Genomic DNA, 15938 nt, shown 5'->3' on the forward strand with positions numbered 1-15938 from the left:
GGCCCATTGAGTCTGTACTGATCACAATCCCTCTCAGGCCCTATCCCCATAGCTCCACTTATTTACCCTGCTAACCATCTGACACTAAGGGGCAATTTAGCATGGCCAATCAACCTAACCCACACATCTTTGGACTGTGGGAGAAAATCGGAGTATCCGGAGGAAACTCATGCACACAGGGGAGAATGTGCAAACTCCGCACAGTCACCCAAACCAGGAATCAAACCTGGGCCCCTGGTGCTGTGAGGCAGCAGTGCTAACCACTGTGCCACCATGCTACCCCTTCTGGCCCCGACAGACCTTTAAAAATGGCGCCCTGATCTCTGAACAGGCAGGCTGACTAGTGTGAATCGCGGCATTAATTTGCATCCATCAGGTGGGAGAATCCCACCTAACAGACGCTGCCAGCACCAGTGGGAAACACACTGTTTTCTCACTGGCGGGGGCACTTAGTCCCAATTTGGGAGAATTGTGTTTTACTTCGGATAATTCTGAATCCAGTATTTGATCTGCTCTGCAGGTACAGATAATCTATTGAGAAAATTTAAGGCTAAGATAATTTCTTGAGGCAGTGCCGGGAGTGGGGTACTTTCCGGCAACAGGAGTTGGCTCAAGGCGTCTGTGTTTGATGTATGTGTCCCTGGTTGGTGTTGGAAGGTGTTTTTATGGGCAGCCAACAATGAAGTTCAACGCTGCATACTTACAGATGCTATCGGAGGGATTGCCTTATCTTCTCTAAATAATCCTAGTAAAGATTTATGATCAGTAATTATAGTAAAACATACCCATGAACATACCGTTGGAATTTTTTTATCCTGAAGATGATGGCCAAATCCTCTTTCTTGCTCTGTGAGTATGCCTTCTCTGCATCAGTTGGGGTCCTTGAAGTGTAGCCAATGGGCTTTTCTGACCTGTTATTCATTTTATGTGGCAGAACAGCTCCAATTCCATAAAGAGATGCATCAGAAATGAGTATTTCATGAGAAGGATAGAAATGGACTAAAAGGTAGGTTGACTGTGTCGCTTCACTTGTCTGAAGGCTTTTTTTGCTGCGTCTTCCAATACCATCTTTGGTGTTTTTTAATAATGTATGTAGCAATGTCAGCATTACAGACAAGTTTGGAATGAATCACCCATAATAAACTGGTGACCACTCCAAGGAAAGACTTCAACCCAGATGTACTCTTCGAGGCTGATGCTTATTTAATGACTCAAACTTTATCTTCCATCGGATGCAATCCTTGTACATCCACTCTACAGCCCAAATAGATCACCTCATTCACCTGAAAAGTATACTTCTCCCCCTTTAGTGTTGCTCCAGCTTTCTGGAACTTTTAATAAAGTTCCTCCAGGTTAGTGAGGTGCTCCTGTTCTGTGGCTCGCATGGCCAGCTCATCATCGACATCAACAACTACTTTAGGCAAATCTTGCAATGGGTTCTCCATTGTGCGTTGAAAAATTACATAAGTAGATGAGACTCCAAATGGCAATCTGATGGACTGAGACAGGCCCTTATGTGTGTTAATAGTGATGAATTCCCTTGAATACCTGTGTATGTGGTCAGCTTGACTGCCGTTTTTTTAATCTCAAGGGTTGCATCTCCCTATAGGTATCAATAAATTTGCTCTCCTACTACTGTGGTGGAGGCTCCTGTGTCCATAAGACCATAAGATATAGGAGCAGAATTAGGCCATTCAGCCCATGAAATCTGATCCGTCATTCAATCATGGCTGATATGATTCTCATCCCCATTCTCCTGCCTTCTCTACATAACCCTTGATCCCCTTATTGATCAAGAACCTATCTATCTCTATTAAAGACACTCAGTGACCTGGCCTCCACAGGCCTCTGTGCCAATGAGTTCCACAGGTTCACCATCCTCTGGCTGAAGAAATTCCTCCTCATCTCAGTTTTAAAGGAGCGTCCCTTCATTCTGAGGTTGTGCCCTCGAGTTCCAGTCTCTCCCATTAGTGGAAACATCCTCTCCACGTCCACTCTATCTAGGCCTCTCAGTATTCTGTAAGCTTCAATTAGATCCCGCCTCATCCTTCTAAACTCCATTGAGTATCGACCCAGACTCCTCAACAACCCCTCATATCACAAACCCTTCATTCATGGGATCATTCTTGTGAACCTCCTCTGGACTCCCTCCAAGGCCAGCACATCCTTCCTTAGGTATGAGGCCCAAAACTGCTCAAATATTCCAAATGGGGTCTGACCAGAGCCTTGTACAGCCTCAGCAGTTCATCCCGGCTCTTGTTTTCTAGCCCTCTAGAAATGAATGCTAACATTGAATTTGTCTTCCTAACTGCCAACTGAACCTGTATGTTAACCTTAAGGGAGTCATAGAGTCATAGAGGTTTACAGCATGGAAACAGGCCCTTTGGCCCAACTTGTCCATGCCGCACATTTTTCTTTAAAACCCCTAAGCTAATCCCAATTGCCTGCATTTGGCCCATATCCCTCTATACCCATGTAACTATCTAAATGCTTTTTAAAAGACAAAATTGTACCCGCCTCTACTACTACCTCTGGCAGCTTGTTCCAGACATTCACCACTCTCTGTGTGAAACAATTTCCCCCCTGGACACTTTTGCATCTCTCCCCTCTCACCTTAAACCTATGCCCTCTAGTTTTAGACTCCCTTACCTTCGGGAAAAGATATTGGCTATCTAGCTGATCTGTGCCCCTCATTATTTTATAGACCTCTATAAGATCACCCCTCAGCCTCCTACGCTCCAGAGAAAAAAGTTCCAGTTTATCCAGCCTCTCCTTATAACTCAATCCATCAAGTCCTGGTAGCATCCTAGTAAATCTTTTCTGCACTCTTTCTAGTTTAATAATATCTTTTCTATAATAGGGTGACCAGAACTGCACACAGTATTCCAAGCGTGGCCATACCAATGTCTTGTACAACTTCAACAAGACATTCCAACTCCTGAATTCAATGTTCTGACCGATGAAACCAAGCATGCGGAATGTATTCTTCACCACTCTGTCCACCTGTGACTCCACTTTCAAGGAGCTATGAACATGTACCCCTTTATTTCTTTGTTCTGTAACTCTCCCCAACGCCCTACCATTAACTGAGTAAGTCCTGCCCTGGTTCAATCTACCAAAATGCACCACTGCGCATTTGTCTAAATTAAACTCCATCTTCCATTCGTCAGCCCACTGGCCCAATTGATCAAGATCCCATTGCAATTGGAGATAACTTTCTTCACTGTCCACCATGCCACCAATCTTGTTGTCATCTTCAAACTTACTAACCATGCACCCTATATTCTCATCCAAATCATTAATATAAATGACAAAGAACAGTGGACCCAGCACTGATCCCTGAGGTACACTGCAGGTCACAGGCCTCCAGTTTCAAAAACAACGCTCTACAACCACCCTCTGGCTTCTCTCAAGAAGCCAATTTTGTATCCACTTAGATACCTCACCCTGGATCCCGTGAGATTTAACCTTATGCAACGACCTACCATGCGGTACTTTGTCAAAGGCCATGCTAAAGTCCACGTAGACAACATCAACTGCACTGCCCTCATCTACCTTCTTGGTTACCCCTTCAAAAAGGGAATCCTGAACCAGCCTCAATTTTGAGTGGATGACCTTGAACATCAGTATTATTGAGGTGGGAGCTACTGTGCTCACTTTAATATTATTTAACTTAGAAACATTTGGTCTCTCTTTCAGAATTACTCCCCATGCTGTACACTGGAGCCGGAATCTTGACCCTGCTAGCATTGTGCTGGCCCTGCTTGACCCTACATTTGCTTCATACATGCCCCTTCCTGCTGTAGACACAACTCACAGGTTCCTTGAACCTACACTTCCCCTGGGGGTAGTGTCCCCCACACCAATAGCTTGTGTTTCACAATCCCTTTTGTCTAACAGTTTGTATTTCTGGGAGGGAGGGGGATTGTGTCTATGCAAAGGAGGAAAGGACCATGCATGCAAGGATCAGAAGAAAGGATCATGAGGGCACTGCTGAGGTAATTTTTGTTGTTCCTGGCCCACAAGCAGTGGTAGAAAAGCACTTAACTGTTAGGCTTGATAATTCTCACCTGCCTCAGCTGCAGCTTTTCCAATCCTGACAAACCCAGGCCGCTGCCGTTAACTTCACTTGGCCACTAAAATCTGAGACACGCAGTTGTATTAACATATTATAATTACTCCCCCAACTCTTGAGAGTGGGTTACTCACCCAATGCCTGATCCATGCGGGTTAAACCAAAAGTTGGCAGATTTACAGTGGGTTTGTGTTGGGTTTCCCCTGTTTTTAGAATTTAACCCTCGCCCATGGCCACTGCTCCGCGTGTTGGAGTCATAGATAGAGGTTTACGGCATGGAAACAGGCCCTTTGGCCCAACTTGTCCATGCCGCCCTTTTGTTAAAACCCCTAAACTAATCCCAATTGCCCGCATTTGGTCCATATCCCTCTATACCCATCGTACCCATGTAATTATGTAACTAATTGCTTTTTAAAAGACAACATTGTACCCACCTCTACTACTACCTCTGGCAGCTTGTTCCAGACACTCACCACCCTCTGTGTGAAAAAATTGCCCCTCTGGACACTTTTGTATCTCTCCCTTCTCACCTTAAACCTATGACCTCTTGTTTTAGACTTCCCTACTATATGTTCTATGGTATTAAAATTTCCGTAAGAAGTCTAACAACACCAGGTTAAAGTCCAACAGGTTTATTTGGTAGCAAAAGCCACGAGCTTTTGGAACAGGCTGTCCCTTCGAGTGGAGGAACTCCCACCCACCTGACAAAGGGACAGCCTGTTCCGAAAGCTCGTGGCTTTTGCTACCAAATAAACCTGTTGGACTTTTGATGCGCTATCAATAAGGCGAAAGACTACCGATATGCCAATATAAGAGTAGGCTTTTATTCACAACAGAATCAGGAGCAGATCCCAACAAATAACCAACCTGGACTGAACAAGAGGGAGGAGACAGCCACCTTTATACGAGGTGCCGAGGGGAGGAACCAAACTGGAAGGGGATGTGTCCAGGTATGACAAACACACACAACGGTGGTCCATATAGGACAAAGGCACAACTGAGGTCCACCACAACTTTAACCTGGTGTTGTTAGATTTCTTACCGTGTTTACCTCAGTCCAACGCCGGCATCTCCACATCATTAAAATTTCTCCCAAAGTGTCAGAGGAATTGAGGCAGGATCCCAAGTTAATTATATTTTTAAATGTCTGCTCTCTGTTCTCCCGCAGCCCCGGGGTTAGGTGCACAGGTCTTTATGATAACTAACTGAGATGCGTTCTGTTCATAATCCTATTTAAAGTGCAACTTTGAAATCCTGAACCTTGATTTGTGCAAAATAAAATGTCCAATTCACAATGTACTTAGAAACGATTTATATTGCACAATGTACCTTCTGATAATACAATGGAGTGTTAGACTGCATGCATTAGCACAATGGAACCTAAAATAAGTCAAGCAGTGGATGTTAACAGGTAAGCAGAAATTCTAAACAGGCCAATAAATGACAAGAACTGTTTAAATTTACAGATTTATCAAAATACTTTTCTGGTAATTCTGCAGAACATAAAACGCAGAATCAGCTGGGATATTTCGCTTGGGTGACATGGGTAAGTGAGAGGAGTGTAGCTTGAGACAAAATTGCATTGCTAGCATTGTGCTTTATTGGCTTCCAATTTTTCTCAATAGGAACAGAAAGAGTCATCATGGACTTTTCATGCAGTATAGGTTTTATAGATTCAAGACATTAAGAATCAGTTTGCTTACCGTTCTTCCTGTAAAACATGATATCTCCTTTGAATTCCGTCTTTTCATCCAAACCTTTCTCGATTTGAAGTGTTATCTGTTCATTTGTCTCAGCACCATATAAAAACTTACAGCTACAGCTCTTCTGCATGACTTCAGTGCGGGCAAACCCAGTGAGTTCACAGAAGCCATCGGAGCAGTAAACTATGGGGAATCCCTTTGCCACCTGCGCATTTGCAAGGATAAAATTACTATCTGTAAAAGAACATAGGAAAGAAAATTGATTAGAAGGTCTTTGGTTAATTTAGCTTCTGCCTATTTAACCACTTGTGAATTCAAACACTAGCCCAATACTATTAGAAACATAGGCACAGCTGGATGGAAAAAGATTAGGTTCCATCTAGTTTAATAATAGTTTTATAATTCTATAATTCTAGCAGTCGCATGGTCAATGATCCTGGAATTGTTAACTAATCATAGTCATCAATCTCTACTAATTAGACTACAATACAGACTATACAAGGCAAGGAAATCCCCAGCAGTGGAGAGCTTTGGGAATCATGGGTCAAAAGTCATCTGTTCCTTCCAAGCATGCTATGCTTACCACACATAGAGTGCCATTTAATGAAGGCAATGGGGGTCTCGCTCACAGGCTGGAAAGCCAGCGAGAGCCCCACATTGCTTCTTTTTAGGAAGGCCCTCCAAATTAAGTGTCAACCAGGCTGTTAACTGAGCAGTGGTAGGCCTTCAGTGGGGTCAAGGATCACGTTGGGTGGAATCAGAGCTGCCAGCTCTTCGTTGCTCAGCAGCACCATCTGCAAAGGTGGTGGCTGTTGTCGGTACTGCACCCACCTGTGGTCTCAAATTGCCAGGGACCCAGGCACAGGTATTTGATGGTGGGAAGGGTGTATTGATGAGGGGAGAGGGTGGGGGGGGGGGGGCGGGGGGGGGGGGGGGGGGGGCGTGGGAGTCGGGGGGGGGGGGTGGGAGGGGTAGAGTGTGGTGGAAGATCAACAGCAAGGGAAGGGGTGTGGTTTTCAATGCTTTAGCTCCAACTCCACCCCACCTGCCACCTTCCTGATGCCTGGCCCTTCAAACAGGCACAAAAGGAACATAGGAACTAGAAGCAGAAGTAGGCAATTCAGCCCCTCGAGCCTGCTCCGACATTCAATCAGATCATGGCTGATCTCTTCCTGGTCCCACTCTGTTTCCCATATCCGTTTAACCCTTTTTTAAATCAGAAATATATCTATCTCCTTCTTGAAACCATTTAATGATTCAGACACCACCATGCTATGTGGCAGCAAGTTCCACAAATTCACCACCCTCTGTAAGAAATAGTTCCTCCTCATCTCAGTTTTAAATATACTGCCTCTCAACCTAAACCTGTGACTCTTATTCGAGATTGTCCCACAAGGGAAACATTTGGTCTGCATTTACTTTATCAGTCCCTTTTAGTATTTTGTATACATTGCTCAGAATCCCTCCCATCCTTCTGAATGCCAGCAAGTATAAGCCCAAATTGTTTAATCCCTCCTCATACATCAACCCTTTCATCCCTGGAATCCATCTGGTGCATCTCCTCTGAACTGCCTCCAATGCCACCACATCCTTCCTCAAATAAGGAGACCAAAACTGGGCACAATACTCCAAATGTGGTCTCACCAACGCCCTATACAATTGCAACAACACTTCTCTACTTGGCAATGTCTGAAAACATGCCATCCCCACCCTCTCCCATGCAGCTGTTCGCTGGCAAACATGTCAGGCTTTCCTTTTCAGGCTTCTCACATGGCAAGATCCCCCCTGCTGCTAGGTGTATATAAGTGGTAGTGAGGTGAGGCCCTTAAATGGGGATTAATTCCCCACTTAAGGGCCTCAATTGATGGTGGGACGCGAAGACCATAGTTTTATCACCTTCCTGCCAGAAACATTATCAGGACAGTGGCGGGAGGGTGGCTGGGTCCCCACGCAGATTAAATGTTCCCTCGTCACCACAGTCGCCAAATGGGGGGTGGGGGGGGTGGGGAATAGCATTACATTCCACCCAGTGGGTGGGATTTTATGGCCTAGTTCGTCCTGAAACTGTAAAATCTCGCCCGACGTCAACAGATCTTTCCATGGCCCGTCCCTCGCCTGTTCCAATTCCCATGGCGGGCGGAACGGGACAATTCCAGCCATTGTGTCTCAAATTACTCATGAACTAAAACAAAATATTATTTTCTGAAAGAAACCTTAGTAGGTAATTAGATCACATTTACCACGCGTGTGAATGTACTGCAATTCATTAGCAATTATCAATTTTTCTGAGTAAAAATATTGCTGCCGTAATGATTGCATAATTCTTGTTTTTCATTTTGAAAATAGAAGCCGATAAAAACAAAGAGGGAGCTATGTGTGGATCCCTGCTGCTCAGTGACACATTTCTGCGACATCTGACTTCCACAACCATTCATTTTCCCTCCAATACCTTCACTGCTGAATTCTTCCAGCACTCTGCCAAGGTCAAGATAATGGTTATGCCTCTGTGGGAGCAATTTTGAAATGGGAAAGTCAAGCAAAATTCCAGCTGTCCTGTGGCAAACGCGTTGGGAAAGGCTTGAGTGACAAAAAAGACCTTTTCTCAAAATGTGCAAGGTAGTAATAATCACATCTTCATTAATCCCAGCTTTATCACATTCCTATTTTATTAACACATTTAATCAAAGCAGATGAATAATGCCACATAAATTGATTTTCATTTTGAAGAATATATTTTGAAATCTGACTAACAGTTCTCAGCAGCTAACAAAAAGCCTCACGCAATATTTGAGCCAGGACTGTGCATTTTCCTGGTCCTACTTTGCAGCCTCAGTTAGTCCAGAAATAATTGGGAATTTTCTGGTTGCCAGTTTGATGAAAGATATCCTTCATTTTTTTAAAAACATAGTTACCATTCTGCTAAGTGCTCAGAAGAAAGGAAACCAATCTGAAACTGTCACAAAATTCCTAAAGATTCAGCTTAGGATTTCAAAATCTTCCTGCAATGAATCACAATTTCTGATGATATAGTGTTTAATGCCATCTTAAATGAGAAGCACAGAGGGTAGAATCTTACCAGCTGCATGAAGGCGAGAGGGCAGGGGGGATTTCTGAAAGTTGCACATCGGCCTTTTGTCTAAAGCATTCCCAACCCAAAATAATCATGAGTGAGGCCGAGTTAGGCTGGCACTGGCTACACACCTGGTTTAGGATCAAGTGTCCATTTGGTAGCAAACTGAAGATACCACTGAGATCTTCTGATTGGTGAATGGGGCCCAGCTGAGGCTGAAGCCTGGTTGGAGCCTCCCAAATTTTAAAATTCAAAAGGCATCAGCAACTTGAGGAGTCATTATGGTTCCCAGTTATACCAGCAGGGTCCATCTTACCAGTGGGCCATCCAGCTGCCCAAATACTTGGGCAATGACATTGACCCTCCTGCTTTGTCTCACTGTCTTTAATTAGATGCTAAAGACAGAAGTAGCCTGGTACCGGGTCTCCCCTGGTAATATTGCACAAGCCCTCATGCCAATATGAATATACAATGTAACAGCCGGCCAGAGGAGGGGAGGGTATCAGGTGTGGTAGTCTGATAATTAGACTTAAGTCTATTCTAATAGGGTTCCTGACATCGGACACCGGGAATCCCATTACATCACTGGCAGAGGAGGATTGCAAGGACAATTGCAATGGGACTTCCCACTAATGTATAAGACAATTTCGGCACAACATCATGGACTGAAGGGCCTGTTCCTATGCTGTACTGTTCTATCTTCTATGCAATTTGGGTCTCTCATGAGATGTTGCGCTCCTGCCACAATTCAGATCCGGTGTGAACGAGAGCACAAAATCCTGGCCAGTGTTGGTAAGATTCTGCCTAGTCAGTTAGCAGGCAACATCTTTAAATATCTTCTAAATACCCACTTGTTTTAGTGAGTCTATCCAATGAGAAAGATGAATCAAACAGTTTAGAAATGTCTTGGGTTACAAATTGCATACTTGCTGGTTTCCTGGTTCTCTGTGAGGCGCTAACCTTCTCAATATAAATGCTTTCACCAGCCCCTGAATTAGAGGTCACTAGCGATAGTTGCCACTTCTGAGTATGGTGAACAAACCAATAGAGGAATACACATTGGATTATGGTAGAAGTTAAAGTATCATGGACAAACTTTAAAAGTTATTTCAAAAATATGTGTAAATTCTTATGATAATGAAGACAGTGTGAATAAGACTGTTTAGCAGTAATTATGAACTTAGAATGTGGATAAAAAATCATTTGCATTTTATTCAACAAGGTTTGACATTTTCATGGGTTTTTACGACGAAACCTAAGGGTAGAAGAATGGAAGTTCTCATCAGTTTGATGATATCTAATTGATTGCAGTCTTGGGATCCTGAACAGTGCTCTCCAGAGAAGCATAGAACCATGGTCAGCAACCTTTGGATTTCCATGTTTAACTGTGCATGTGTGGACTCTGAAAGCTGCTGTCAGTTTAAGAGGAATAATGATGGCAATTTTTTTTCATCCATGGGATATGGACTGGATGGCCAGCATTTATTGCCCATCTCTAGATGCCTATGGAGGGCTGTTGAGAGTCAACCACATTTCTGTGGCTCTGGAGTCACATGTAGGCCAGATGAGGTAAGAACGACAGATTTCCTTCCCTAAAGGACATTGGTGAACCAGATGGATTTTTCTGACAATCAACAATGGTCATCAATAGATTCTTAATTCCAGATATTATTTTTATTCAATTCAAATTCCAACATCTGCTGTGGTGGGATTTGAACCTGGATCCCCAGAATATTCATTGAGTTTCTGGATTAATAATGTAGCGATAATAACACTAGGCCACAATTTGTGTTGACAGTTTCACTGCTGTTATTACTACTGCAAAATCTGGGCCATTAACTGCAAGAACGAAGCTCAGCCATGCATGTTTTTTTAATTCACAGGATTTATTGACCATCCCTAATTGCCCTTGAGAAATGTGATGAACCACCTTCTTGAATCTCTGCAGTCCATTTGTTTTAAGTACACCCACAGTGCTGTTAGTGCCAGGATTTTGACCAGTGACAGTGAAGAAATGGTGATATACTTCCAAGTCAGGATGGTGTGCGACTTGAAGGGAGCTTCCAGGTAGTGGTTTCCTCCCGTATATTTTCTGCTCTTGTCCTAGATGGTAGCAGTCATGGCTTTGTCCACGAAGGCTTGTGTGAGTTCCCACAGTGCATCTTGTAGAACGTACACACTGCTGCGTCTATGGTGGAGGGACTGAATGTTTGTGGATGGGGAGTCAATCAAGTTGGCTGCTTTGTCTTGGATGGTTTTGAGCTTCTAAAGTGCTGTTGGAGCCGGACACATCCAAGCAAGTGGAGAGTATTCCATCACACTCTTGACCCGTAGGTGGCCGACAGACTTTGAGGAGTCAGGAGGTGAGTTACTCTTTACAGGGCTCCTAACCTCTGACCTGGTCTTGTAGCCACATTATTTATATCGCTGGTCCAGTTCAGTTTCTGGTCAATGGCAACCCCCAAGATATTCATTGTGGGGGATTCAGCAATTCAGCCATTAAGTGTCAAGTGACATGTCAGAAGTGATGGTTAGATCCTCCCTTGTAGGAGATGGTCATTGCCTGGCACTTGTGTGGCACAAATTTCACTTGCCACTTGTCAGCCCAAGCCTGGGTATTGTCAGAGTTTGCTGCATTTGGGCATGAACTGCTTCAGTATCTGAGAAGTCGCGAATGGTGCTGAACATTGTGCAATCATCAGTGAACATCCTCACTCCTGACCTTATGATGGAAGGAAGGACATTGAAGCTAAAGATGGTTGGCCCTAGGACACTACCCTGAGGAACTCCTACAGCGATGTCCTGGTACTGAGATGATTGACCTCCACCAATCACAACCATCTTCCTTTGTGTTATTCTGCAATAGCTTTAGGCAATGGGCTGTTTGAAAAGTACAAATATTACATAGGAAGAAGGTGCTTAGTGCCTCACTGAGGACATGTTGCCTGGTTGGAACTTGCTAGTGAACTTCCGAAATGCAAAGGACAAAGTTCCCCTCCACGAGTGTGTACTTATGGTGCCTTAAACAATCAGTAAATACATGGGTTTCACTAATAAAGTTTATTTATTTATTAGTCACAAGTAGGCTTACATTAACACTGCAATGAAGTTACTGTGAAAATCCCCTGTTCGCCACACTCCGGCACCTGTTCGGGTACACTGAAGGAGAGTTTAGCATGGCCAATTCACTTAATTAAGGAACTCGGAATTTAAAAACCATGGGCACATTTTTTCCAAAAAATGATGAATTGTGATAAGATGAGAAAACTGGAGCAATCTGCGCAGGTCTGTCAGGCTTGGTCTGGGCCGTAATCGTCCCACACTTAGTTATCGATTGGGAGAGCGGTGAATTGCGTGCCAGGTCCTGGAGGGGCGTGGCCTAAACACGGGGGTGAGCCTGGTTGCAAAGCAATCGGGTGCTGTTTTGGAAGGGCGGTCCGATCTCCTAGTGCACTAGGGGATCTCATCCTTCCCCCCACGGACATCAGGACTGCCCCCCACTCATCAGCAGCATTTTTCCACATTCCTTCCCAACACGGATCGCTGACATGAGGGCACTGGGACCCTCCCAATGGGTTCCCCTTCATGACCCTCAACATGCTCTTCCTTTATGTTCCACCCTTTCATGACCCCCCCTTCATGTTCCAGTGCCTCAAGACCCCCCTTCATGCTCCTCCATGCAAGACACCCCCCTGCACAACCTCTCTCTGCATTGCCCCCTTTGCATAGACCCCCCTGTCAAGCCCCCACCTGCATTGCCCCCGCTCAGGCCCCACACCTGCTCAGGCCCCACCCCCACTTAGAACCCCATCCACTTGACACTGCCCCAGACACACAGGCAGTGACCACCTGGCGTGTCAGGTGGGCACTGCCAATGTGCCAGGTGGGCACTGCCAGGTGGGCTCTGCCAGATGGGCACTTCTCAACCATGCCCCCCGACCAGCCGTGAGCTGAGGCCAGTAGTGATTCTCACCATTCTCGCGTCATGCCCGAAGGCTGGAGGATTCTGTGCGCTGGGATTCGAATGGGCTATGCATATTTAAATACTAATTTAAATATGCTGATTGGCCTTGCACCCTTTCTGGGCATGATCGGGTTTGTGCCATTAGAAAGGGGCTGGAAGAATTGCAAACACTTTGTTGCCAGACAAGAAACCGATTTTTAGGCCCACACACTATTTTCCGGGGTTGGCACGATGTGTGCCAGTCGTGGTGAGGCCGGAAAACTGCTCCACCCATGAGTTGTATTCTCATTGTAGGAAACTGTGAAATTGAAATGTATAAAAGCTGCAAACTTGTGGGTTTACAATGGAAAGAAAAATGACTGTTGAAAATCATTGGATGACTGGAAGAGAATCAGCCATTCCTACCCATTGTCACCCACATGTGACTCCAGACTCACCTTTCACACCCTTTTGAAGTGGCTAAGCCCAGCCTGCTTTCTCAAGGCATATAAGGATGAGTGATAATGTGGCCTTGCCAACATCACCCACATCTTATTAGCATATAAAAGAATTGCTTTACAGTGTATAGTACCAAAAATAATGGATGCTGTCTTTTTCTAAAACTGTCCAAAACTGGCAATTAAAGAAAAGGTCAAACCCCAAACAAATTATGTCTTCTCTAATAAGTTAAAATGTGATGCTGTCTTAGTACTGGTTAGAGGGTAGGATGATTTCCATTTGACTAATAGTTCAATGCTGGCTTTTGCTTTCACGGCAAGACTATTGTTGAAAGATGCACTAATTGCATTTATTAACAGCCCATCTCAAGTACTAACCTTGCTGGAACTGAAGGACAGGCACAGGCTGTGATTTGATGTAGTAAGCCAAAATTTAAAAATCTGGAACAGCTCTGTAGTACACACTGTACAAGAAAGATTATTGTTTCATATTGTAAGGTCTTATATAACTCTCTCTTGGTTCCGTAGCAATATTTAATGGACATACACTTTTTTCAGATTTGGTATTTCACCTGAGAAATACGGAATTATGCAATATTTAGGAGAGATCAGTAGTGTTCGGCAAAATAATTTTGGGTTATTAACAAATGTTGTTTTGTCATTTTAAAGCACATTCAAGCCGAGGTATGAATTTGAATTCTCTGCATTTATTCCATGCTGGGAAGCTGTTGTAATTTCCTAGTACAGTAACCTGGTGGATGAGGCTACATGTCGGATCGACATCCTGAGAATTTTCTGTGGTACATTGAATGTATTACACATGTCCAACCTCCAACAGCAGAACCATCGACTAGGATAGATTTCGGATTTTGAGTGGAGTGGGTATGAGAACGAAGAACAAAGAAAAGTACAGCACAGGAACAGGCCGTCGGTCCTTCAAGATTGTGCCGATCATGATGCCCCAACTAAACCAAAAAAAAACCTTCTGCCCTTACTCGGTCCATATCCCTCTGTTCCCTCCCTATTCATGTACCTATCCTGATGCCTCTTAAATGTTGCTAATGTGTCTGCTTCCACCACTGTTCCAAGTACCCACCACTCTCTGCGTGAAAAACCTCCCCCCGCACACCTCCCTTAAACATTCCCCCTCTCACCTTGAACCTCTTGTAATTGACAACTCCACTCTGGGAAAAAGCCTTTGACTATCCACCCTGTCTATGCCTCTCATAATTTTGTAGATCCCTATCAGGTCTCCCCTCAGCCTCCATCTTTCCAGTGAAAACAATCTCCTCATAGCCAACACCGTCTAGACCAGGCAACATCCTGATGAACCTTCTTTGCACTCTCTCCAAAGCTTTCATGTCCTTCTGGCAGCTTGGTGACCAGAATTGCATGTAATTCTCCAAATGCGGCCTAACCAAGGTTTTATATAGCTGCAATATGATTTCCCAACTCTTGCACTCAATGCCCCAGCTGATGAAGGCAAGCATGCCACATGCCTTCTTAATCACCTTGGCCACCTGTGTTGCCACTTTTAGGGAACTGTGGACACGCACGCCCAGATCCCTCTGTATATTAATGTTCCTAAGGGTTCTGCATTTACAGTATAGTTCATAAATTTGATCCTCAGAATGATTCACCTCGCATTGTCCAGATTAAACACCATCTACCATTTCTGTGCCCAAGTTTCCAATTTATCTATATGCTGTTGTATTCTCTGATAATCCTCGGCACTATCAGCAACTCCACCAATCTTCGTGTCATCCACAAACTTACTAATCAGACCACCCACATTTTCCTCCAAATTGTTTATATATACTACACTGAACCCTTCCACTGCTACTCTCTGCCTTCTATAACCAAGCCAGCTCTGTGTCCATCTAGATAGCTCACCCCAAATCCCATGGGTGAGAGGGGTGATGAGGGGCACATTCCATCGTTCCTTCCACATTCTCTGGAGCTTTGAGCTTCCATCTTTTTCTCAAGCATGTTCCCTGCAGCCTCATTAATGGGATTGTCTCCATGTCAGGAAGGCAACACTACAGAAGAGGCCATACACCTGGAGTAAGCAGGGCGGCTGCAGCTGACTGAGTAGGAATCATAGAATCATGGAATCCCTACAGTGTAGAAGTAAGCCATTCAGCCCATTGGGTCTGCACCAATTCTCTGACAGAGTATCTTACCCAGGCCATCTCCCTACCCTATCCCTGTAAGCCCACACATTTCCCATGGCTAGTCTATCTAACCTACACATCTTGGAACATTAAGCGGCAATTTATCATGGCCAATCCACCTAACCTGCACATCTTTGGGTTCTGGAAGGAAACTGGAGCACCTGGAGAAAACCTATGCGGACACAGGGAGAATGTGCAAACTCCACATAGACAGTGGCCCAAGGCCGGAATTGAAACTGGGTCCCTGGTGCTCTGTGGCAGCAGTGCTAACCACTGTGCCACTGTGCTGCCCATATGTGGAGTGGGTCTGGATCTTGGAAAGATTGATCACTGATTCTTGGAGGGGATATGAAGTCTGATCCCACAGAATTCTTATCGGGGTGTTTGGAAGGGGGAAGGATGATCAGCAATCATGAGGAGAGAGTGAGGTCGGAGGGACTGTGTTTGTAGGGACACAATGCACAAACCTGTAGATAAAGGGGGAAAACATGCCCAACATTGCCCTAATCCTAAAT

At 44.6% G+C, this 15938-nt stretch overlaps 1 protein-coding gene across 1 annotated transcript in view; it reads right to left on the minus strand.

Moving 5' to 3' along the window:
* kcnh8 (potassium voltage-gated channel, subfamily H (eag-related), member 8) overlaps positions 1 to 15938 on the minus strand; it is a 365157-nt gene that overhangs the window by 247650 nt on the left and 101569 nt on the right. The window contains exon 2 of the mRNA XM_078200386.1: positions 5779 to 6012. Coding sequence (XP_078056512.1) covers positions 5779 to 6012 — 234 coding nt within the window. The remainder of the gene's footprint in view (positions 1 to 5778; positions 6013 to 15938) is intronic.

Source organism: Mustelus asterias, chromosome 2 (genome assembly GCF_964213995.1).
Source record: "Mustelus asterias chromosome 2, sMusAst1.hap1.1, whole genome shotgun sequence".
Lineage (NCBI taxonomy): Eukaryota > Metazoa > Chordata > Chondrichthyes > Carcharhiniformes > Triakidae > Mustelus > Mustelus asterias.